This window comes from Oncorhynchus gorbuscha, linkage group LG19, assembly GCF_021184085.1.
Source record: "Oncorhynchus gorbuscha isolate QuinsamMale2020 ecotype Even-year linkage group LG19, OgorEven_v1.0, whole genome shotgun sequence".
NCBI lineage: Eukaryota > Metazoa > Chordata > Actinopteri > Salmoniformes > Salmonidae > Oncorhynchus > Oncorhynchus gorbuscha.
Genome location: NC_060191.1, coordinates 72,057,223 through 72,076,261, shown reverse-complemented (window position 1 = coordinate 72,076,261; position 19,039 = coordinate 72,057,223). Strand labels below are relative to the sequence as shown.

The window sequence follows — 19,039 nt, the reverse complement described above, 5'->3', positions numbered from 1 at the left end:
TTTGTCATTATGGGTTATTGTGATGTCATTATGGGGTATTGTGATGTCATTATGGGGTATTGTGATGTCATTATGGGGTATTGTGTGTAGATTGATGAGGGGGAAAAAATAATTGAATCCATTTTAGAATAAGGCTGTAATGTAACACAATGTGGATAAAGTCAAGGGGTCTGAATACTTTCTGAATGCCCTGTGAAAGACTAAAATCAAAACACCAGAAAATCCGCTCCAAGATATTTTAATTTAATCTGTTCCAAAGTGGTCCCATGCTTAATAGAGCAATATACACACGTACCAAACATTAGGAAGACCTTCCTAACATTGAGTTTCTATCCCCCTCTTTGCCGTCGGGGCATGGGACTCTACAAGGTGTCGAAAGCATTCCACAGGGACGCTGGCCCATGTTGACTCCAATGCTCCCCACAGTTGTCTAGTTGACTGGATGTCCTTTGGGTGGTGGACCTTATTTGACACACATGGGAAACTGTTGCGCGTGAAAAACCCAGCAGTGTTGCAGTTCTTAACACAAACCGGTGCACCTGGCACCTACTACCATACCCCGTTCAAAGGAACTTAAATCTTTTGGTTTGCCTATTCACCACCTGATTGGCACACAAACACAATCCATGTCCTCTGTCTCGAAGCTTAAAAATCCTTATTTAAACTCCCCTTTAACTACACTGATTTAACTAGCCCACAGCTGAATCTAGTTGATGACCTCTGGTCTAATGCCTTCGTGTCCTCCCCTGTGTGAAGTGTGCCTGACCCCTGTGTGAAGTGTGCCTGACCCCCGTGTGGAGTGTGCCTGACCCCCGTGTGGAGTGTGCCTGACCCCCGTGTGGAGTGTGCCTGACCCCCGTGTGGAGTGTGCCTGACCCCCGTGTGGAGTGTGCCTGACCACCGTGTGGAGTGTGCCTGACCCCCGTGTGGAGTGTGCCTGACCCCCGTGTGGAGTGTGCCTAATCGTGACCCTCGTGTAGAGTGTACCCAATCGTGACCCCTGACCCCTGTGTAGAGTGTACCTAATCGTGACCCCTGACCCCTGTGTAGAGTGTACAACGTGAAGAGTGGCAAGATGAAGAAGTGTTTCAAAGGTTCTACAAGTGACGACGGAACACTGCTGAAGGTGAGCGGAGACATCGCTATTTGACTTAACGGCACAACCTGTCTCATTAGCTTTCTAGTGTAGGTCAATGTTTCTTATTCCATGGTTTGTTGTCATTGTGTGCCACTAGGTTCAGATGGACCCCGCTGGGATCTACCTAGCAACAAGCTGCTCTGATAAGAGCATCTGTATCTTTGACTATGAGTCAGGAGAGTGTGTGGCCACCTTGTTCGGTCACTCAGGTAGCTCTACTCTTCCTCCCGTCTCTTTGCTCCTCTTCCTCCCGTCTCTTTGCTCCTCTTCCTCCCGTCTCTTTGCTCCTCTTCCTCCCGTCTCTTTGCTCCTCTTCCTCCCGTCTCTTTGCTCCTCTTCCTCCCGTCTCTTTGCTCCCTCTGACTGTGGCCTGTCTCCTCTTCCTCCCGTCTCTTTCCTCCTCTTCCTCCCGTCTCTTTCCTCCCTCTGACTGTGGCCTGTCTCCTCCTCTTCTTCTTCTACTCCGTAGAGATTGTGACTGGGATGAGGTTCAGCCAGGACTGCAGACACCTCATTACCATATCTGGAGACAGGTAAACATGCCTCTTAGCTAAACTATATATATATTAGGGCTGTTTCCAGATCCAGTCAGTTTGAGTTGTGTTCGGTGTTTTTCTGTGTCTAGCTGTGTGTTCCTGTGGAGGCTGGACTCCCAGATGACTAACTCTATGAGGAAGAGACTGGCTGAGAGGAAACGGACAGCTGGAGTGACGACTACCGCCAATGCACCGACCAAGGAGCATCTTATCCGGTATATACACTGAACTGAAATACAGTTGAAGTCAGAAGTTTACATACACTTAGGTTGGAGTCATTAAAACTAGTTTTTCAACCACTCCACAAATGTTTTATTAACAAACTGTAGTTTCGCCAAGTCGGTTAGAACATCTACTTTGTGCATGACACAAGTATTTTTTCCAACAATTGTTTCCAGACAGATTATTTCACTTATAATTCACTGTATCACAATTCCAGTGGGTCAGAAGTTTACATACACTAAGTTGACTGTGTCTTTAAACAGCTTGGAAAATTCCAGAAAGTAATGTCATGGTTTTAGAAGCTTCTGATAGGCTAATTGGCAAAATTTGAGTCAATTGGAGGTGTACCTGTGATTGTATTTCAAGGCCTACCTTCAAACTCAGTGCCTCTGACATCATGGGAAAATCAAAGAAATCAGAAAGAAAATTGTAGACCTCAAGTCTTGTTCATTCTTGGGAGCAATTTCCAAACGCCTGAAGGTACCACGTTCATCTGTACAAACAATAGTACACAAGTATAAACACCATGGGACCACGCAGCCGTCATACCACTCAGGAAGGAGACTTATTCTGTCTCCTAGAGATGAACGTACTTTGGTACGAAAAATGCAAATCAATCCCAGAACAGCAAAGGACCTTGTGAAGATGCTGGAGGAAACAGGTACAAAAGTATCTATGTACACAATAAAAGATCTCAGAAATGTTTCCAGTTCCTGCCAATATCCAGCAACTTCGCAAAGCCGTTGAAGAGGAGTGGGGACAACATTCCACAGGCCACAATCAACAGCCTGATGAACTCTATGTGAAGGAGATGTGTCATGATGCAAATGGTGGTCACACCAGATACTGACTGGTTCTGATCCACACCAGATACTGACTGGTTCTGATCCACACCAGATACTGACTGGTTCTGATCCACACCAGATACTGACTGGTTCTGATCCACACCAGATACTGACTGGTTCTGATCCACACCAGATACTGACTGGTTCTCTGATCCACACCAGATACTGACTGTTCTGATCCACACCGGATACTGACTGGTGTTGATCCACACCAGATACTGACTGGTTCTCTGATCCACACCAGATACTGACTGGTTCTCTGATCCACACCAGATACTGACTGGTTCTCTGATCCACACCAGATACTGACTGGTTCTCTGATCCACACCAGATACTGACTGGTTCTCTGATCCACACCAGATACTGACTGGTGTTGATCCACACCAGATACTGACTGGTGTTCTGATCCGCACCAGATACTGACTGACTGTTCTGGTCCGCACCAGATACTGACTGACTGTTCTGGTCCACACCAGATACTGACTGACTGTTCTGATCCACACCAGATACTGACTGACTGTTCTGGTCCACACCAGATACTGACTGACTGTTCTGGTCCACACCTTTTTTGTTGTTGTTAGGGTATCTGTCACCATCAGAAGCATTTTGTGAAATCCATAGATTATGGCCTAATGAACTGATTTCCTTTATATGAACTATAACTCAGTAGCGTCTTTGAAATGGTTGCATCTTGTGTTTTTTATATATTTGTCTGAGAATACAGTTTGGAACCGTTTGGAACTGAGTCAATGTGGAGGCTATATACAGGGGGTACCGGTACAGAGTCTATGTGGAGGCTATATACAGGGGGTACAGGTACAGAGTCAATGTGGAGGCTATATACAGGGGGTACCGGTACAGAGTCAATGTGGAGGCTATATACAGGTACCATACAGAGTCAATGTGGAGGCTATATACAGGGGGTACCGGTACAGAGTCAATGTGGAGGCTATATACAGGGGTACCGGTACAGAGTCAATGTGGAGGCTATATACAGGTTATTACAGTACAGAGTCAATGTGGAGGCTATATACAGGGTATTACAGTACAGAGTCAATGTGGAGGCTATATACAGGGTATTACAGTACAGAGTCAATGTGGAGGCTATATACAGGGGGTACCGGTACTGAGTCAATGTGGAGGCTATATACAGGGGGTACCGGTACAGAGTCAATGTGGAGGCTATATACAGGGATGTACCGGTACAGAGTCAATGTGGAGGCTATATACAGGGTATTACGGTACAGAGTCAATGTGGAGGCTATATACAGGGGGTACCGGTACAGAGTCAATGTGGAGGCTATATACAGGGGTACAGGTACAGAGTCAATGTGGAGGCTATATACAGGGGGTACAGGTACAGAGTCAATGTGGAGGCTATATACAGGGGGTACCGGTACAGAGTCAATGTGGAGGCTATATACAGGGTATTACGGTACAGAGTCAATGTGGAGGCTATATACAGGGGGTACCGGTACAGAGTCAATGTGGAGGCTATATACAGGGGGTACAGGTACAGAGTCAATGTGGAGGCTATATACAGGGGGTACAGGTACAGAGTCAATGTGGAGGCTATATACAGGGGGTACCGTACAGAGTCAATGTGGAGGCTATATACAGGTACCATACAGAGTCAATGTGGAGGCTATATACAGGGGGTACCGTACAGAGTCAATGTGGAGGCTATATACAGGTACCATACAGAGTCAATGTGGAGGCTATATACAGGGGGTACCGTACAGAGTCAATGTGGAGGCTATATACAGGGGGTACCGGTACAGAGTCAATGTGGAGGCTATATACAGGTACCATACAGAGTCAATGTGGAGGCTATATACAGGGGGTACCGGTACAGAGTCAATGTGGAGGCTATATACAGGGGGTACCGGTACAGAGTCAATGTGGAGGCTATATACAGGTTATTACAGTACAGAGTCAATGTGGAGGCTATATACAGGGTATTACAGTACAGAGTCAATGTGGAGGCTATATACAGGGTATTACAGTACAGAGTCAATGTGGAGGCTATATACAGGAGGTACCGGTACTGAGTCAATGTGGAGGCTATATACAGGGGGTACCGGTACAGAGTCAATGTGGAGGCTATATACAGGGATGTACCGGTACAGAGTCAATGTGGAGGCTATATACAGGGTATTACGGTACAGAGTCAATGTGGAGGCTATATACAGGGGGTACCGGTACAGAGTCAATGTGGAGGCTATATACAGGGGGTACAGGTACAGAGTCAATGTGGAGGCTATATACAGGGGGTACGGGTACAGAGTCAATGTGGAGGCTATATACAGGGATGTACCGGTACAGAGTCAATGTGGAGGCTATATACAGGGTATTACGGTACAGAGTCAATGTGGAGGCTATATACAGGGGGTACCGGTACAGAGTCAATGTGGAGGCTATATACAGGGGGTACAGGTACAGAGTCAATGTGGAGGCTATATACAGGGGGTACAGGTACAGAGTCAATGTGGAGGCTATATACAGGGGGTACCGGTACAGAGTCAATGTGGAGGCTATATACAGGGGGTACCGGTACAGAGTCAATGTGGAGGCTATATACAGGGGGTACCGGTACAGAGACAATGTGGAGGCTATATACAGGTACCATACAGAGTCAATGTGGAGGCTTTATACAGGGGGTACCAGTACAGAGTCAATGTGGAGGCTTTATACAGGGGGTACCAGTACAGAGTCAATGTGGAGGCTATATACAGGGTGTACCAGTACAGAGTCAATGTGGAGGCTTTATACAGGGGGTACCGGTACAGAGTCAATGTGGAGGCTATATACAGGGGGTACCAGTACAGAGTCAATGTGGAGGCTATATACAGGGTGTACCAGTACAGAGTCCATGTGGAGGCTATATATATGGGGTACCGGTACAGAGTCAATGTGGAGGCTATATATATGGGGTACCGGTACAGAGTCAATGTGGAGGCTATATATATGGGGTACCGGTACAGAGACAATGTGGAGGCTATATACAGGTACCATACAGAGTCAATGTGGAGGCTATATACAGGGGGTACTGGTACAGAGTCAATGTGGAGGCTTTATACAGGGGTACCAGTACAGAGTCAATGTGGAGGCTTTATACAGGGGGTACCAGTACAGAGTCAATGTGGAGGCTATATACAGGGGGTACCGGTACAGAGTCAATGTGGAGGCTATATACAGGGGGTACCGGTACAGAGTCAATGTGGAGGCTATATACAGGTTATTACAGTACAGAGTCAATGTGGAGGCTATATACAGGGTATTACAGTACAGAGTCAATGTGGAGGCTATATACAGGGGGTACAGGTACAGAGTCAATGTGGAGGCTATATACAGGGGGTACCGGTACTGAGTCAATGTGGAGGCTATATACAGGGGGTACCGGTACAGAGTCAATGTGGAGGCTATATACAGGGATGTACCGGTACAGAGTCAATGTGGAGGCTATATACAGGGTATTACGGTACAGAGTCAATGTGGAGGCTATATACAGGGGTACCGGTACAGAGTCAATGTGGAGGCTATATACAGGGGGTACAGGTACAGAGTCAATGTGGAGGCTATATACAGGGGGTACCGGTACAGAGTCAATGTGGAGGCTATATACAGGGGATACAGGTACAGAGTCAATGTGGAGGCTATATACAGGGGGTACAGGTACAGAGTCAATGTGGAGGCTATATACAGGGGGTACCGGTACAGAGTCAATGTGGAGGCTTTATACAGGGGGTACCGGTACAGAGTCAATGTGGAGGCTATATACAGGGGGTACCGTACAGAGTCAATGTGGAGGCTATATACAGGGGGTACCGTACAGAGTCAATGTGGAGGCTATATACAGGTACCATACAGAGTCAATGTGGAGGCTATATACAGGGGGTACCGTACAGAGTCAATGTGGAGGCTATATACAGGTACCATACAGAGTCAATGTGGAGGCTATATACAGGGGGTACCGGTACAGAGTCAATGTGGAGGCTATATACAGGTACCATACAGAGTCAATGTGGAGGCTATATACAGGGGGTACCGTACAGAGTCAATGTGGAGGCTATATACAGGTACCATACAGAGTCAATGTGGAGGCTATATACAGGGGGTACCGGTACAGAGACAATGTGGAGGCTATATACAGGGGGTACCGGTACAGAGACAATGTGGAGGCTATATACAGGTACCATACAGAGTCAATGTGGAGGCTATATACAGGGGGTACCGGTACAGAGTCAATGTGGAGGCTTTATACAGGGGGTACCAGTACAGAGTCAATGTGGAGGCTTTATACAGGGGGTACCAGTACAGAGTCAATGTGGAGGCTATATACAGGGTGTACCAGTACAGAGTCAATGTGGAGGCTTTATACAGGGGGTACCGGTACAGAGTCAATGTGGAGGCTATATACAGGGGGTACCAGTACAGAGTCAATGTGGAGGCTATATACAGGGGGTACCAGTACAGAGTCAATGTGGAGGCTATATATATGGGGTACCGGTACAGAGTCAATGTGGAGGCTATATATATGGGGTACCGGTACAGAGTCAATGTGGAGGCTATATATGGGGTACCGGTACAGAGACAATGTGGAGGCTATATACAGGTACCATACAGAGTCAATGTGGAGGCTATATACAGGGGGTACCGGTACAGAGTCAATGTGGAGGCTTTATACAGGGGGTACCAGTACAGAGTCAATGTGGAGGCTTTATACAGGGGGTACCAGTACAGAGTCAATGTGGAGGCTATATACAGGGGGTACCGGTACAGAGTCAATGTGGAGGCTATATACAGGGGGTACCGGTACAGAGTCAATGTGGAGGCTATATATATGGGGTACCGGTACAGAGTCAATGTGGAGGCTATATATATGGGGTACCGGTACAGAGTCAATGTGGAGGCTATATATATGGGGTACCGGTACAGAGACAATGTGGAGGCTATATACAGGTACCATACAGAGTCAATGTGGAGGCTATATACAGGGGGTACCGGTACAGAGTCAATGTGGAGGCTTTATACAGGGGGTACCAGTACAGAGTCAATGTGGAGGCTTTATACAGGGGGTACCAGTACAGAGTCAATGTGGAGGCTATATACAGGGGGTACCGGTACAGAGTCAATGTGGAGGCTATATACAGGGGGAACCGGTACAGAGTCAATGTGGAGGCTATATACAGGTTATTACAGTACAGAGTCAATGTGGAGGCTATATACAGGGTATTACAGTACAGAGTCAATGTGGAGGCTATATACAGGGGGTACAGGTACAGAGTCAATGTGGAGGCTATATACAGGGGGTACCGGTACTGAGTCAATGTGGAGGCTATATACAGGGGGTACCGGTACAGAGTCAATGTGGAGGCTATATACAGGGATGTACCGGTACAGAGTCAATGTGGAGGCTATATACAGGGTATTACGGTACAGAGTCAATGTGGAGGCTATATACAGGGGGTACCGGTACAGAGTCAATGTGGATGCTATATACAGGGGGTACAGGTACAGAGTCAATGTGGAGGCTATATACAGGGGGTACCGGTACAGAGTCAATGTGGAGGCTATATACAGGGGGTACCGGTACAGAGTCAATGTGGAGGCTATATACAGGGATGTACCGGTACAGAGTCAATGTGGAGGCTATATACAGGGTATTACGGTACAGAGTCAATGTGGAGGCTATATACAGGGGGTACCGGTACAGAGTCAATGTGGAGGCTATATACAGGGGGTACAGGTACAGAGTCAATGTGGAGGCTATATACAGGGGGTACAGGTACAGAGTCAATGTGGAGGCTATATACAGGGATGTACCGGTACAGAGTCAATGTGGAGGCTATATACAGGGTATTACGGTACAGAGTCAATGTGGAGGCTATATACAGGGGGTACCGGTACAGAGTCAATGTGGAGGCTATATACAGGGGGTACAGGTACAGAGTCAATGTGGAGGCTATATACAGGGGGTACAGGTACAGAGTCAATGTGGAGGCTATATACAGGGGGTACCGGTACAGAGTCAATGTGGAGGCTATATACAGGGGGTACTGTACAGAGTCAATGTGGAGGCTATATACAGGTACCATACAGAGTCAATGTGGAGGCTATATACAGGGGGTACCGTACAGAGTCAATGTGGAGGCTATATACAGGTACCATACAAAGTCAATGTGGAGGCTATATACAGGGGGTACCGGTACAGAGTCAATGTGGAGGCTATATACAGGTCAAATCAAATCAAATTTATTTATATAGCCCTTCGTACGTCAGCTGATATCTCAAAGTGCTGTACAGAAACCCAGCCTAAAACCCCAAACAGCAAACAATGCAGGTGTAAAAGCACGGTGGCTAGGAAAAACTCCCTAGAAAGGCCAAAACCTAGGAAGAAACCTAGAGAGGAACCGGGCTATGTGGGGTGGCCAGTCCTCTTCTGGCTGTGCCGGGTAGAGATTATAACAGAACATGACCAAGATGTTCAAATGTTCATAAATGACCAGCATGGTCAAATAATAATAAGGCAGAACAGTTGAAACTGGAGCAGCAGCACAGTCAGGTGGACTGGGGACAGCAAGGAGCCATCATGTCAGGTAGTCCTGGGGCACGGTCCTAGGGCTCAGGTCCTCCGAGAGAGAGAAAGAAAGAGAGAATTAGAGAGAGCATATGTGGGGTGGCCAGTCCTCTTCCGGCTGTGCCAGGTGGAGATTATAACAGAACGTGGCCAAGATGTTCAAATGTTCATAAATGACCAGCATGGTTGAATAATAGTAAGGCAGAACAGTTGAAACTGGAGCAGGAGCATGGCCAGGTGGACTGGGGACAGCAAGGAGTCCTCATGTCAGGTAGTCCTGGGACATGGTCCTAGGGCCCAGGCCAGTTGAAACTGGAGCAGCAGCATGGCCAGGTGGACTGGGGACAGCAAGGAGTCATCATGTCAGGTAGTCCTGGGGCATGGTTCTAGGGCTCAGGTCCTCCGAGAGAGAGAAAGAAAGAGAGAAGGAGAGAATTAGAGAACGCACACTTAGATTTACACAGGACACCGAATAGGACAGGAGAAGTACTCCAGATAAACAAACTGACCCTAGCCCCCCGACACATAAACTACTGCAGCATAAATACTGGAGGCTGAGACAGGAGGGGTCAGGAGACACTGTGGCCCCATCCGAGGACACCCCGGACAGGGCCAAACAGGAAGGATATAACCCCACCCACTTTGCCAAAGCACAGCCCCCACACCACTAGAGGGAAATCTTCAACCACCAACTTACCATCCTGAGACAAGGCCGAGTATAGCCCACAAAGATCTCCGACACGGTACAACCCAAGGGGTGGGGGAACCCAGACAGGCCGACCACAACAGTGAATCAACCCACCCAGGTGACGCATCCCCCCCAGGGACGGCACGAGAGAGCCCCAGCAAGCCAGTGACTCAGCCCCTGTAACAGGGTTAGAGGCAGAGAATCCCAGTGGAAAAGGGGAACCGGCCAGGCAGAGACAGCAAGGGCGGTTCGTTGCTCCAGAGCCTTTCCGTTCACCTTCCCACTCCTGGGCCAGACTACACTCAATCATATGACCCACTGAAGAGATGAGTCTTCAGTAAAGACAAAGGTTGAGACCGAGTTTGCGTCTCTGACATGGGTAGGCAGACCGTTCCATAAAAATGGAGCTCTATAGGAGAAAGCCCTGCCTCCAGCTGTTTGCTTAGAAATTCTAGGGACAATTAGGAGGCCTGCGTCTTGTGACCGTAGCGTACGTATAGGTATGTACGGCAGGACCAAATCAGAGAGGTAGGTAGGAGCAAGCCCATGTAATGCTTTGTAGGTTAGCAGTAAAACCTTGAAATCAGCCCTTGCTTTGACAGGAAGCCAGTGTAGAGAGGCTAGCACTGGAGTAATATGATCAAATTTTTTTGGTTCTAGTCAGGATTCTAGCAGCCGTATTTAGCACTAACTGAAGTTTATTTAGTGCTTTATCCGGGTAGCCGGAAAATAGAGCATTGCAGTAGTCTAACCTAGAAGTGACAAAAGCATGGATTAATTTTTCTGCATCATTTTTGGACAGAAAGTTTCTGATTTTTGCAATGTTACGTAGATGGAAAAAAGCTATCCTCGAAATGGTCTTGATGTGTTCTTCAAAAGAGAGATCAGGGTCCAGAGTAACGCCGAGGTCCTTCACAGTTTTATTTGAGACGACTGTACAACCATTAAGATTAATTGTCAGATTCAACAGAAGATCTCTTTGTTTCTTGGGACCTAGAACAAGCATCTCTGTTTTGTCCGAGTTTAATAGTAGAAAGTTTGCAGCCATCCACTTCCTTATGTCTGAAACACATGCTTCTAGCGAGGGCAATTTTGGTGCTTCACCATGTTTCATTGAAATGTACAGCTGTGTGTCATCCGCATAGCAGTGAAAGTTTACATTATGTTTTCGAATAACATCCCCAAGAGGTAAAATATATAGTGAAAACAATAGTGGTCCTAAAACAGAACCTTGAGGAACACCGAAATGTACAGTTGATTTGTCAGAGGACAAACCATTCACAGAGACAAACTGATATCTTTCCGACAGATAAGACCTAAACCAGGCCAGAACATGTCCGTGTAGACCAATTTGGGTTTCCAATCTCTCCAAAAGAATGTGGTGATCGATGGTATCAAAAGCAGCACTAAGGTCTAGGAGCACGAGGACAGATGCAGAGCCTCGGTCCGATGCCATCAAAATGTCATTTACCACCTTCACAAGTGCCGTCTCAGTGCTATGATGGGGTCTAAAACCAGACTGAAGCATTTCGTATACATTGTTTGTCTTCAGGAAGGCAGTGAGTTGCTGCGCAACAGCCTTCTCTAAAATCTTTGAGAGGAATGGAAGATTCGATATAGGCCGATAGTTTTTTATATTTTCTGGGTCAAGGTTTGGCTTTTTCAAGAGAGGCTTTATTACTGCCACTTTTAGTGAGTTTGGTACACATCCAGTGGATAGAGAGCCGTTTATTATGTTCAACATAGGAGGGCCAAGCACAGGAAGCAGCTCTTTCAGTAGTTTAGTTGGAATAGGGTCCAGTATACAGCTTGAAGGTTTAGAGGCCATGATTATTTTCATCATTGTGTCAAGAGATATAGTACTAAAACACTTGAGCGTCTCTCTTGATCCTAGGTCCTGGCAGAGTTGTGCAGACTCAGGACAACTGAGGTTTGGAGGAATACGCAGGTTTAAAGAGGAGTCCGTAATTTGCTTTCTAATATCATAATCTTTTCCTCAAAGAAGTTCATGAATTTATCACTGCTAAAGTGCAAGTCATCCTCTCTTGGGGAATGCTGCTTTTTAGTTAGCTTTGCCACAGTATCAAAAAGGAATTTCGGATTGTTCTTATTTTCCTCAATTAAGTTAGAAAAATAGGACGATCGAGCAGCAGTAAGGGCTCTTCGGTACTGCACGGTACCATCCTTCCAAGCTAGTCGGAAGACTTCCAGTTTGGTGTGGCGCCATTTCCGTTCCAATTTTCTGGAAGCTTGCTTCAGAGCTCGGGTATTTTCTGTGTACCATGGAGCTAGTTTCTTATGAGACATTTTTTTAGTTTTTAGGGGTGCAACTGCATCTAGGGTATTGCGCAAGGTTAAATTGAGATCCTCAGTTAGGTGGTTAACGGATTTTTGTCCTCTGGCGTCCTTGGGTAGGCAGAGGGAGTCTGGAAGGGCATCAAGGAATCTTTGTGTTGTCTGTGAATTTATAGCACGACTTTTGATGTTCCTTGGTTGGGGTCTGAGCAGATTATTTGTTGCAATTGCAAACGTAATAAAATGGTGGTCTGATAGTCCAGGATTATGAGGAAAAACATTAAGATCCACAACATTTATTCCATGGGACAAAACTAGGTCCAGCGTATGACTGTGAGAGTGAGTGGGTCCAGAGACATGTTGGACAAAACCCACTGAGTCGATGATGGCTCCAAAAGCCTTTTGGAGTGGGTCTGTGGACTTTTCCATGTGAATATTAAAGTCACCAAAGATTAGAATATTATCTGCAATGACTACAAGGTCTGATAGGAATTCAGGGAACTCAGTGAGAAACGCTGTATATGGCCCAGGAGGCCTGTAAACAGTAGCTATAAAAAGTGATTGAGTAGGCTGCATAGATTTCATGACTAGAAGCTCAAAAGACGAAAACGTCATTTTTTTTTTTGTAAATTGAAATTTGCTATCGTAAATGTTAGCAACACCTCCGCCTTTGCGGGATGCACGGGGATATGGTCACTAGTGTAGCCAGGAGGTGAGGCCTCATTTAACACAGTAAATTCATCAGGCTTAAGCCATGTTTCAGTCAGGCCAATCACATCAAGATTATGATCAGTGATTAGTTCATTGACTATAATTGCCTTTGAAGTAAGGGATCTAACATTAAGTAGCCCTATTTTGAGATGTGAGGTATCATGATCTCTTTCAATAATGACAGGAATGGAGGTGGTCTTTATCCTAGTGAGATTGCTAAGGCGAACACCGCCATGTTTAGTTTTGCCCAACCCAGGTCGAGGCACAGACACGGTCTCAATGGTGATAGCTAAGCTGACTACACTAACTATGCTAGTGGCAGACTCCACTATGCTGGCAGGCTGGCTAATAGCCTGCTGCCTGGCCTGCACCCTATTTCATTGTGGAGCTAGAGGAGATAGAGCCCTGTCTATGTTGGCAGATAAGATGAGAGCACCCCTCCAGCTAGGATGGAGTCCGTCACTCCTCAGCAGGTCAGGCTTGGTCCTGTTTGTGGGCGAGTCCCAGAAAGAGGGCCAATTATCTACAAATTCTATCTTTTGGGAGGGGCAGAAAACAGTTTTCAACCAGCGATTGAGTTGTGAGACTCTGCTGTAGAGCTCATCACTCCCCTAACTGGGAGGGGGCCAGAGACAATTACTCGATGCCGACACATCTTTCTAGCTGATATGCACGCAGAAGCTATGTTGCGCTTGGTGATCTCTGACTGTTTCATCCTAACATCGTTGGTGCCGACGTGGATAACAATATCTCTATACTCTCTACACTCGCCAGTTTTAGCTTTAGCCAGCACCATCTTCAGATTAGCCTTAACGTCGGTAGCCCTGCCCCCGGGTAAACAGTGTATGATCGCTGGATGATTCGCTTTAAGTCTAATACTGCGGGTAATGGAGTCGCCAATGACTAGAGTTTTCAATTTGTCAGAGCTAATGGTGGGAAGCTTCGGCGTCTCAGACCCCGTAACGGGAGGAGTAGAGACCAGAGAAGACTCGGCCTCTGACACCGACCCGCTGCTTAATGGGGAGAACCGGTTGAAAGTTTCTGTCTGCTGAATGAGCGACACCGGTTGAGCGTTCCTACAGCATTTCCTTCCAGAAACCGTGAGAAAGTTGTCCGGCTGCGGGGACTGTGCCAGGGGATTTATACTACTATCTGTACTTACTGGTGGCACAGACGCTGTTTCATCCTTTCCTACACTGAAATTACCCTTGCCTAACGATTGCGTCTGAAGCTGGGCTTGCAGTACAGCTATCCTCGCCGTAAGGCGAGCACAGCGGCTGCAATTAGAAGGCATCATGTTAATGTTACTACTTAGCTACTTAGCTCTGTATGGTACTACAGGTACCATACAGAGTCAATGTGGAGGCTATATACAGGGGGTACCGGTACAGAGTCAATGTGGAGGCTGTATACAGGGGGTACCGGTACTGAGTCAATGTGGAGGCTATATACAGGGTGTTACGGTACAGAGTCAATGTGGAGGCTATATACAGGGGGTACAGGTACAGAGTCAATGTGGAGGCTATATACAGGGGGTACCGGTACAGAGTCAATGTGGAGGCTTTATACAGGGGGTACAGGTACAGAGACAATGTGGAGGCTATATACAGGGGGTACCGGTACAGAGTCAATGTGGAGGCTATATACAGGGGGTACCGGTACAGAGTCAATGTGGAGGCTATATACAGGGGGTACCGGTACAGAGACAATGTGGAGGCTATATACAGGGGTTACCGGTACAGAGACAATGTGGAGGCTATATACAGGTACCATACAGAGTCAATGTGGAGGCTATATACAGGGGGTACCGGTACAGAGTCAATGTGGAGGCTTTATACAGGGGGTACCAGTACAGAGTCAATGTGGAGGCTATATACAGGGTGTACCAGTACAGAGTCAATGTGGAGGCTTTATACAGGGGGTACCGGTACAGAGTCAATGTGGAGGCTATATACAGGGGGTACCAGTACAGAGTCAATGTGGAGGCTATATACAGGGTGTACCAGTACAGAGTCCATGTGGAGGCTATATATATGGGGTACCGGTACAGAGTCAATGTGGAGGCTATATATATGGGGTACCGGTACAGAGTCAATGTGGAGGCTATATATATGGGGTACCGGTACAGAGACAATGTGGAGGCTATATACAGGTACCATACAGAGTCAATGTGGAGGCTATATACAGGGGTACCGGTACAGAGTCAATGTGGAGGCTTTATACAGGGGTACCAGTACAGAGTCAATGTGGAGGCTTTATACAGGGGGTACCAGTACAGAGTCAATGTGGAGGCTATATACAGGGGGTACCGGTACAGAGTCAATGTGGAGGCTATATACAGGGGGTACCGGTACAGAGTCAATGTGGAGGCTATATACAGGTTATTACAGTACAGAGTCAATGTGGAGGCTATATACAGGGTATTACAGTACAGAGTCAATGTGGAGGCTATATACAGGGGGTACCGGTACTGAGTCAATGTGGAGGCTATATACAGGGGGTACCGGTACAGAGTCAATGTGGAGGCTATATACAGGGATGTACCGGTACAGAGTCAATGTGGAGGCTATATACAGGGTATTACGGTACAGAGTCAATGTGGAGGCTATATACAGGGGGTACCGGTACAGAGTCAATGTGGAGGCTATATACAGGGGGTACAGGTACAGAGTCAATGTGGAGGCTATATACAGGGGGTACCGGTACAGAGTCAATGTGGAGGCTATATACAGGGATGTACCGGTACAGAGTCAATGTGGAGGCTATATACAGGGTGTACCAGTACAGAGTCCATGTGGAGGCTATATATATGGGGTACCGGTACAGAGTCAATGTGGAGGCTATATATATGGGGTACCGGTACAGAGTCAATGTGGAGGCTATATATATGGGGTACCGGTACAGAGACAATGTGGAGGCTATATACAGGTACCATACAGAGTCAATGTGGAGGCTATATACAGGGGGTACCGGTACAGAGTCAATGTGGAGGCTTTATACAGGGGGTACCAGTACAGAGTCAATGTGGAGGCTTTATACAGGGGTACCAGTACAGAGTCAATGTGGAGGCTATATACAGGGGGTACCGGTACAGAGTCAATGTGGAGGCTATATACAGGGGGTACCGGTACAGAGTCAATGTGGAGGCTATATACAGGTTATTACAGTACAGAGTCAATGTGGAGGCTATATACAGGGTATTACAGTACAGAGTCAATGTGGAGGCTATATACAGGGGGTACCGGTACTGAGTCAATGTGGAGGCTATATACAGGGGGTACCGGTACAGAGTCAATGTGGAGGCTATATACAGGGATGTACCGGTACAGAGTCAATGTGGAGGCTATATACAGGGTATTACGGTACAGAGTCAATGTGGAGGCTATATACAGGGGGTACCGGTACAGAGTCAATGTGGAGGCTATATACAGGGGGTACAGGTACAGAGTCAATGTGGAGGCTATATACAGGGGGTACCGGTACAGAGTCAATGTGGAGGCTATATACAGGGATGTACCGGTACAGAGTCAATGTGGAGGCTATATACAGGGTATTACGGTACAGAGTCAATGTGGAGGCTATATACAGGGGGTACCGGTACAGAGTCAATGTGGATGCTATATACAGGGGGTACAGGTACAGAGTCAATGTGGAGGCTATATACAGGGGGTACCGGTACAGAGTCAATGTGGAGGCTATATACAGGGGTACCGGTACAGAGTCAATGTGGAGGCTATATACAGGGATGTACCGGTACAGAGTCAATGTGGAGGCTATATACAGGGTATTACGGTACAGAGTCAATGTGGAGGCTATATACAGGGGGTACCGGTACAGAGTCAATGTGGAGGCTATATACAGGGGGTACAGGTACAGAGTCAATGTGGAGGCTATATACAGGGGGTACAGGTACAGAGTCAATGTGGAGGCTATATACAGGGATGTACCGGTACAGAGTCAATGTGGAGGCTATATACAGGGTATTACGGTACAGAGTCAATGTGGAGGCTATATACAGGGGGTACCGGTACAGAGTCAATGTGGAGGCTATATACAGGGGGTACAGGTACAGAGTCAATGTGGAGGCTATATACAGGGGGTACAGGTACAGAGTCAATGTGGAGGCTATATACAGGGGGTACCGGTACAGAGTCAATGTGGAGGCTATATACAGGGGGTACTGTACAGAGTCAATGTGGAGGCTATATACAGGTACCATACAGAGTCAATGTGGAGGCTATATACAGGGGGTACCGTACAGAGTCAATGTGGAGGCTATATACAGGTACCATACAAAGTCAATGTGGAGGCTATATACAGGGGGTACCGGTACAGAGTCAATGTGGAGGCTATATACAGGTCAAATCAAATCAAATCAAATTTATTTATATAGCCCTTCGTACGTCAGCTGATATCTCAAAGTGCTGTACAGAAACCCAGCCTAAAACCCCAAACAGCAAACAATGCAGGTGTAAAAGCACGGTGGCTAGGAAAAACTCCCTAGAAAGGCCAAAACCTAGGAAGAAACCTAGAGAGGAACCGGGCTATGTGGGGTGGCCAGTCCTCTTCTGGCTGTGCCGGGTAGAGATTATAACAGAACATGACCAAGATGTTCAAATGTTCATAAATGACCAGCATGGTCAAATAATAATAAGGCAGAACAGTTGAAACTGGAGCAGCAGCACAGTCAGGTGGACTGGGGACAGCAAGGAGCCATCATGTCAGGTAGTCCTGGGGCACGGTCCTAGGGCTCAGGTCCTCCGAGAGAGAGAAAGAAAGAGAGAATTAGAGAGAGCATATGTGGGGTGGCCAGTCCTCTTCCGGCTGTGCCAGGTGGAGATTATAACAGAACGTGGCCAAGATGTTCAAATGTTCATAAATGACCAGCATGGTTGAATAATAGTAAGGCAGAACAGTTGAAACTGGAGCAGGAGCATGGCCAGGTGGACTGGGGACAGCAAGGAGTCCTCATGTCAGGTAGTCCTGGGACATGGTCCTAGGGCCCAGGCCAGTTGAAACTGGAGCAGCAGCATGGCCAGGTGGACTGGGGACAGCAAGGAGTCATCATGTCAGGTAGTCCTGGGGCATGGTTCTAGGGCTCAGGTCCTCCGAGAGAGAGAAAAGAAAGAGAGAAGGAGAGAATTAGAGAACGCACACTTAGATTTACACAGGACACCGAATAGGACAGGAGAAGTACTCCAGATAAACAAACTGACCCTAGCCCCGACACATAAACTACTGCAGCATAAATACTGGAGGCTGAGACAGGAGGGGTCAGGAGACACTGTGGCCCCATCCGAGGACACCCCGGACAGGGCCAAACAGGAAGGATATAACCCCACCCACTTTGCCAAAGCACAGCCCCCACACCACTAGAGGGAAATCTTCAACCACCAACTTACCATCCTGAGACAAGGCCGAGTATAGCCCACAAAGATCTCCGACACGGTACAACCCAAGGGGTGGGGGAACCCAGACAGGCCGACCACAACAGTGAATCAACCCACCCAGGTGACGCATCCCCCCCAGGGACGGCACGAGAGAGCCCCAGCAAGCCAGTGACTCAGCCCCGTAACAGGGTTAGAGGCAGAGAATCCCAGTGGAAAAGGGGAACCGGCCAGGCAGAGACAGCAAGGGCGGTTCGTTGCTCCAGAGCCTTTCCGTTCACCTTCCCACTCCTGGGCCAGACTACACTCAATCATATGACCCACTGAAGAGATGAGTCTTCAGTAAAGACAAAGGTTGAGACCGAGTTTGCGTCTCTGACATGGGTAGGCAGACCGTTCCATAAAAATGGAGCTCTATAGGAGAAAGCCCTGCCTCCAGCTGTTTGCTTAGAAATTCTAGGGACAATTAGGAGGCCTGCGTCTTGTGACCGTAGCGTACGTATAGGTATGTACGGCAGGACCAAATCAGAGAGGTAGGTAGGAGCAAGCCCATGTAATGCTTTGTAGGTTAGCAGTAAAACCTTGAAATCAGCCCTTGCTTTGACAGGAAGCCAGTGTAGAGAGGCTAGCACTGGAG

The 19,039-nt window shown here is 47.4% G+C and overlaps 1 protein-coding gene across 2 annotated transcripts in view; it reads left to right on the top strand.

Annotated features, from left to right (window-relative positions):
* Window positions 1-1,010: 1,010 nt before the first annotated feature.
* LOC124005186 (WD repeat-containing protein 62-like) overlaps window positions 1,011-19,039 on the top strand; it is a 54,324-nt gene continuing 36,295 nt past the window's right edge. For both annotated transcript variants that reach the window (XM_046314187.1, XM_046314186.1), the window contains exons 1-4: window positions 1,011-1,126; window positions 1,236-1,347; window positions 1,608-1,671; window positions 1,764-1,889. In XM_046314187.1, the coding sequence (XP_046170143.1) occupies window positions 1,076-1,126; window positions 1,236-1,347; window positions 1,608-1,671; window positions 1,764-1,889 (353 nt within the window). In that variant the 5' untranslated portion in view covers window positions 1,011-1,075. The remainder of the gene's footprint in view (window positions 1,127-1,235; window positions 1,348-1,607; window positions 1,672-1,763; window positions 1,890-19,039) is intronic.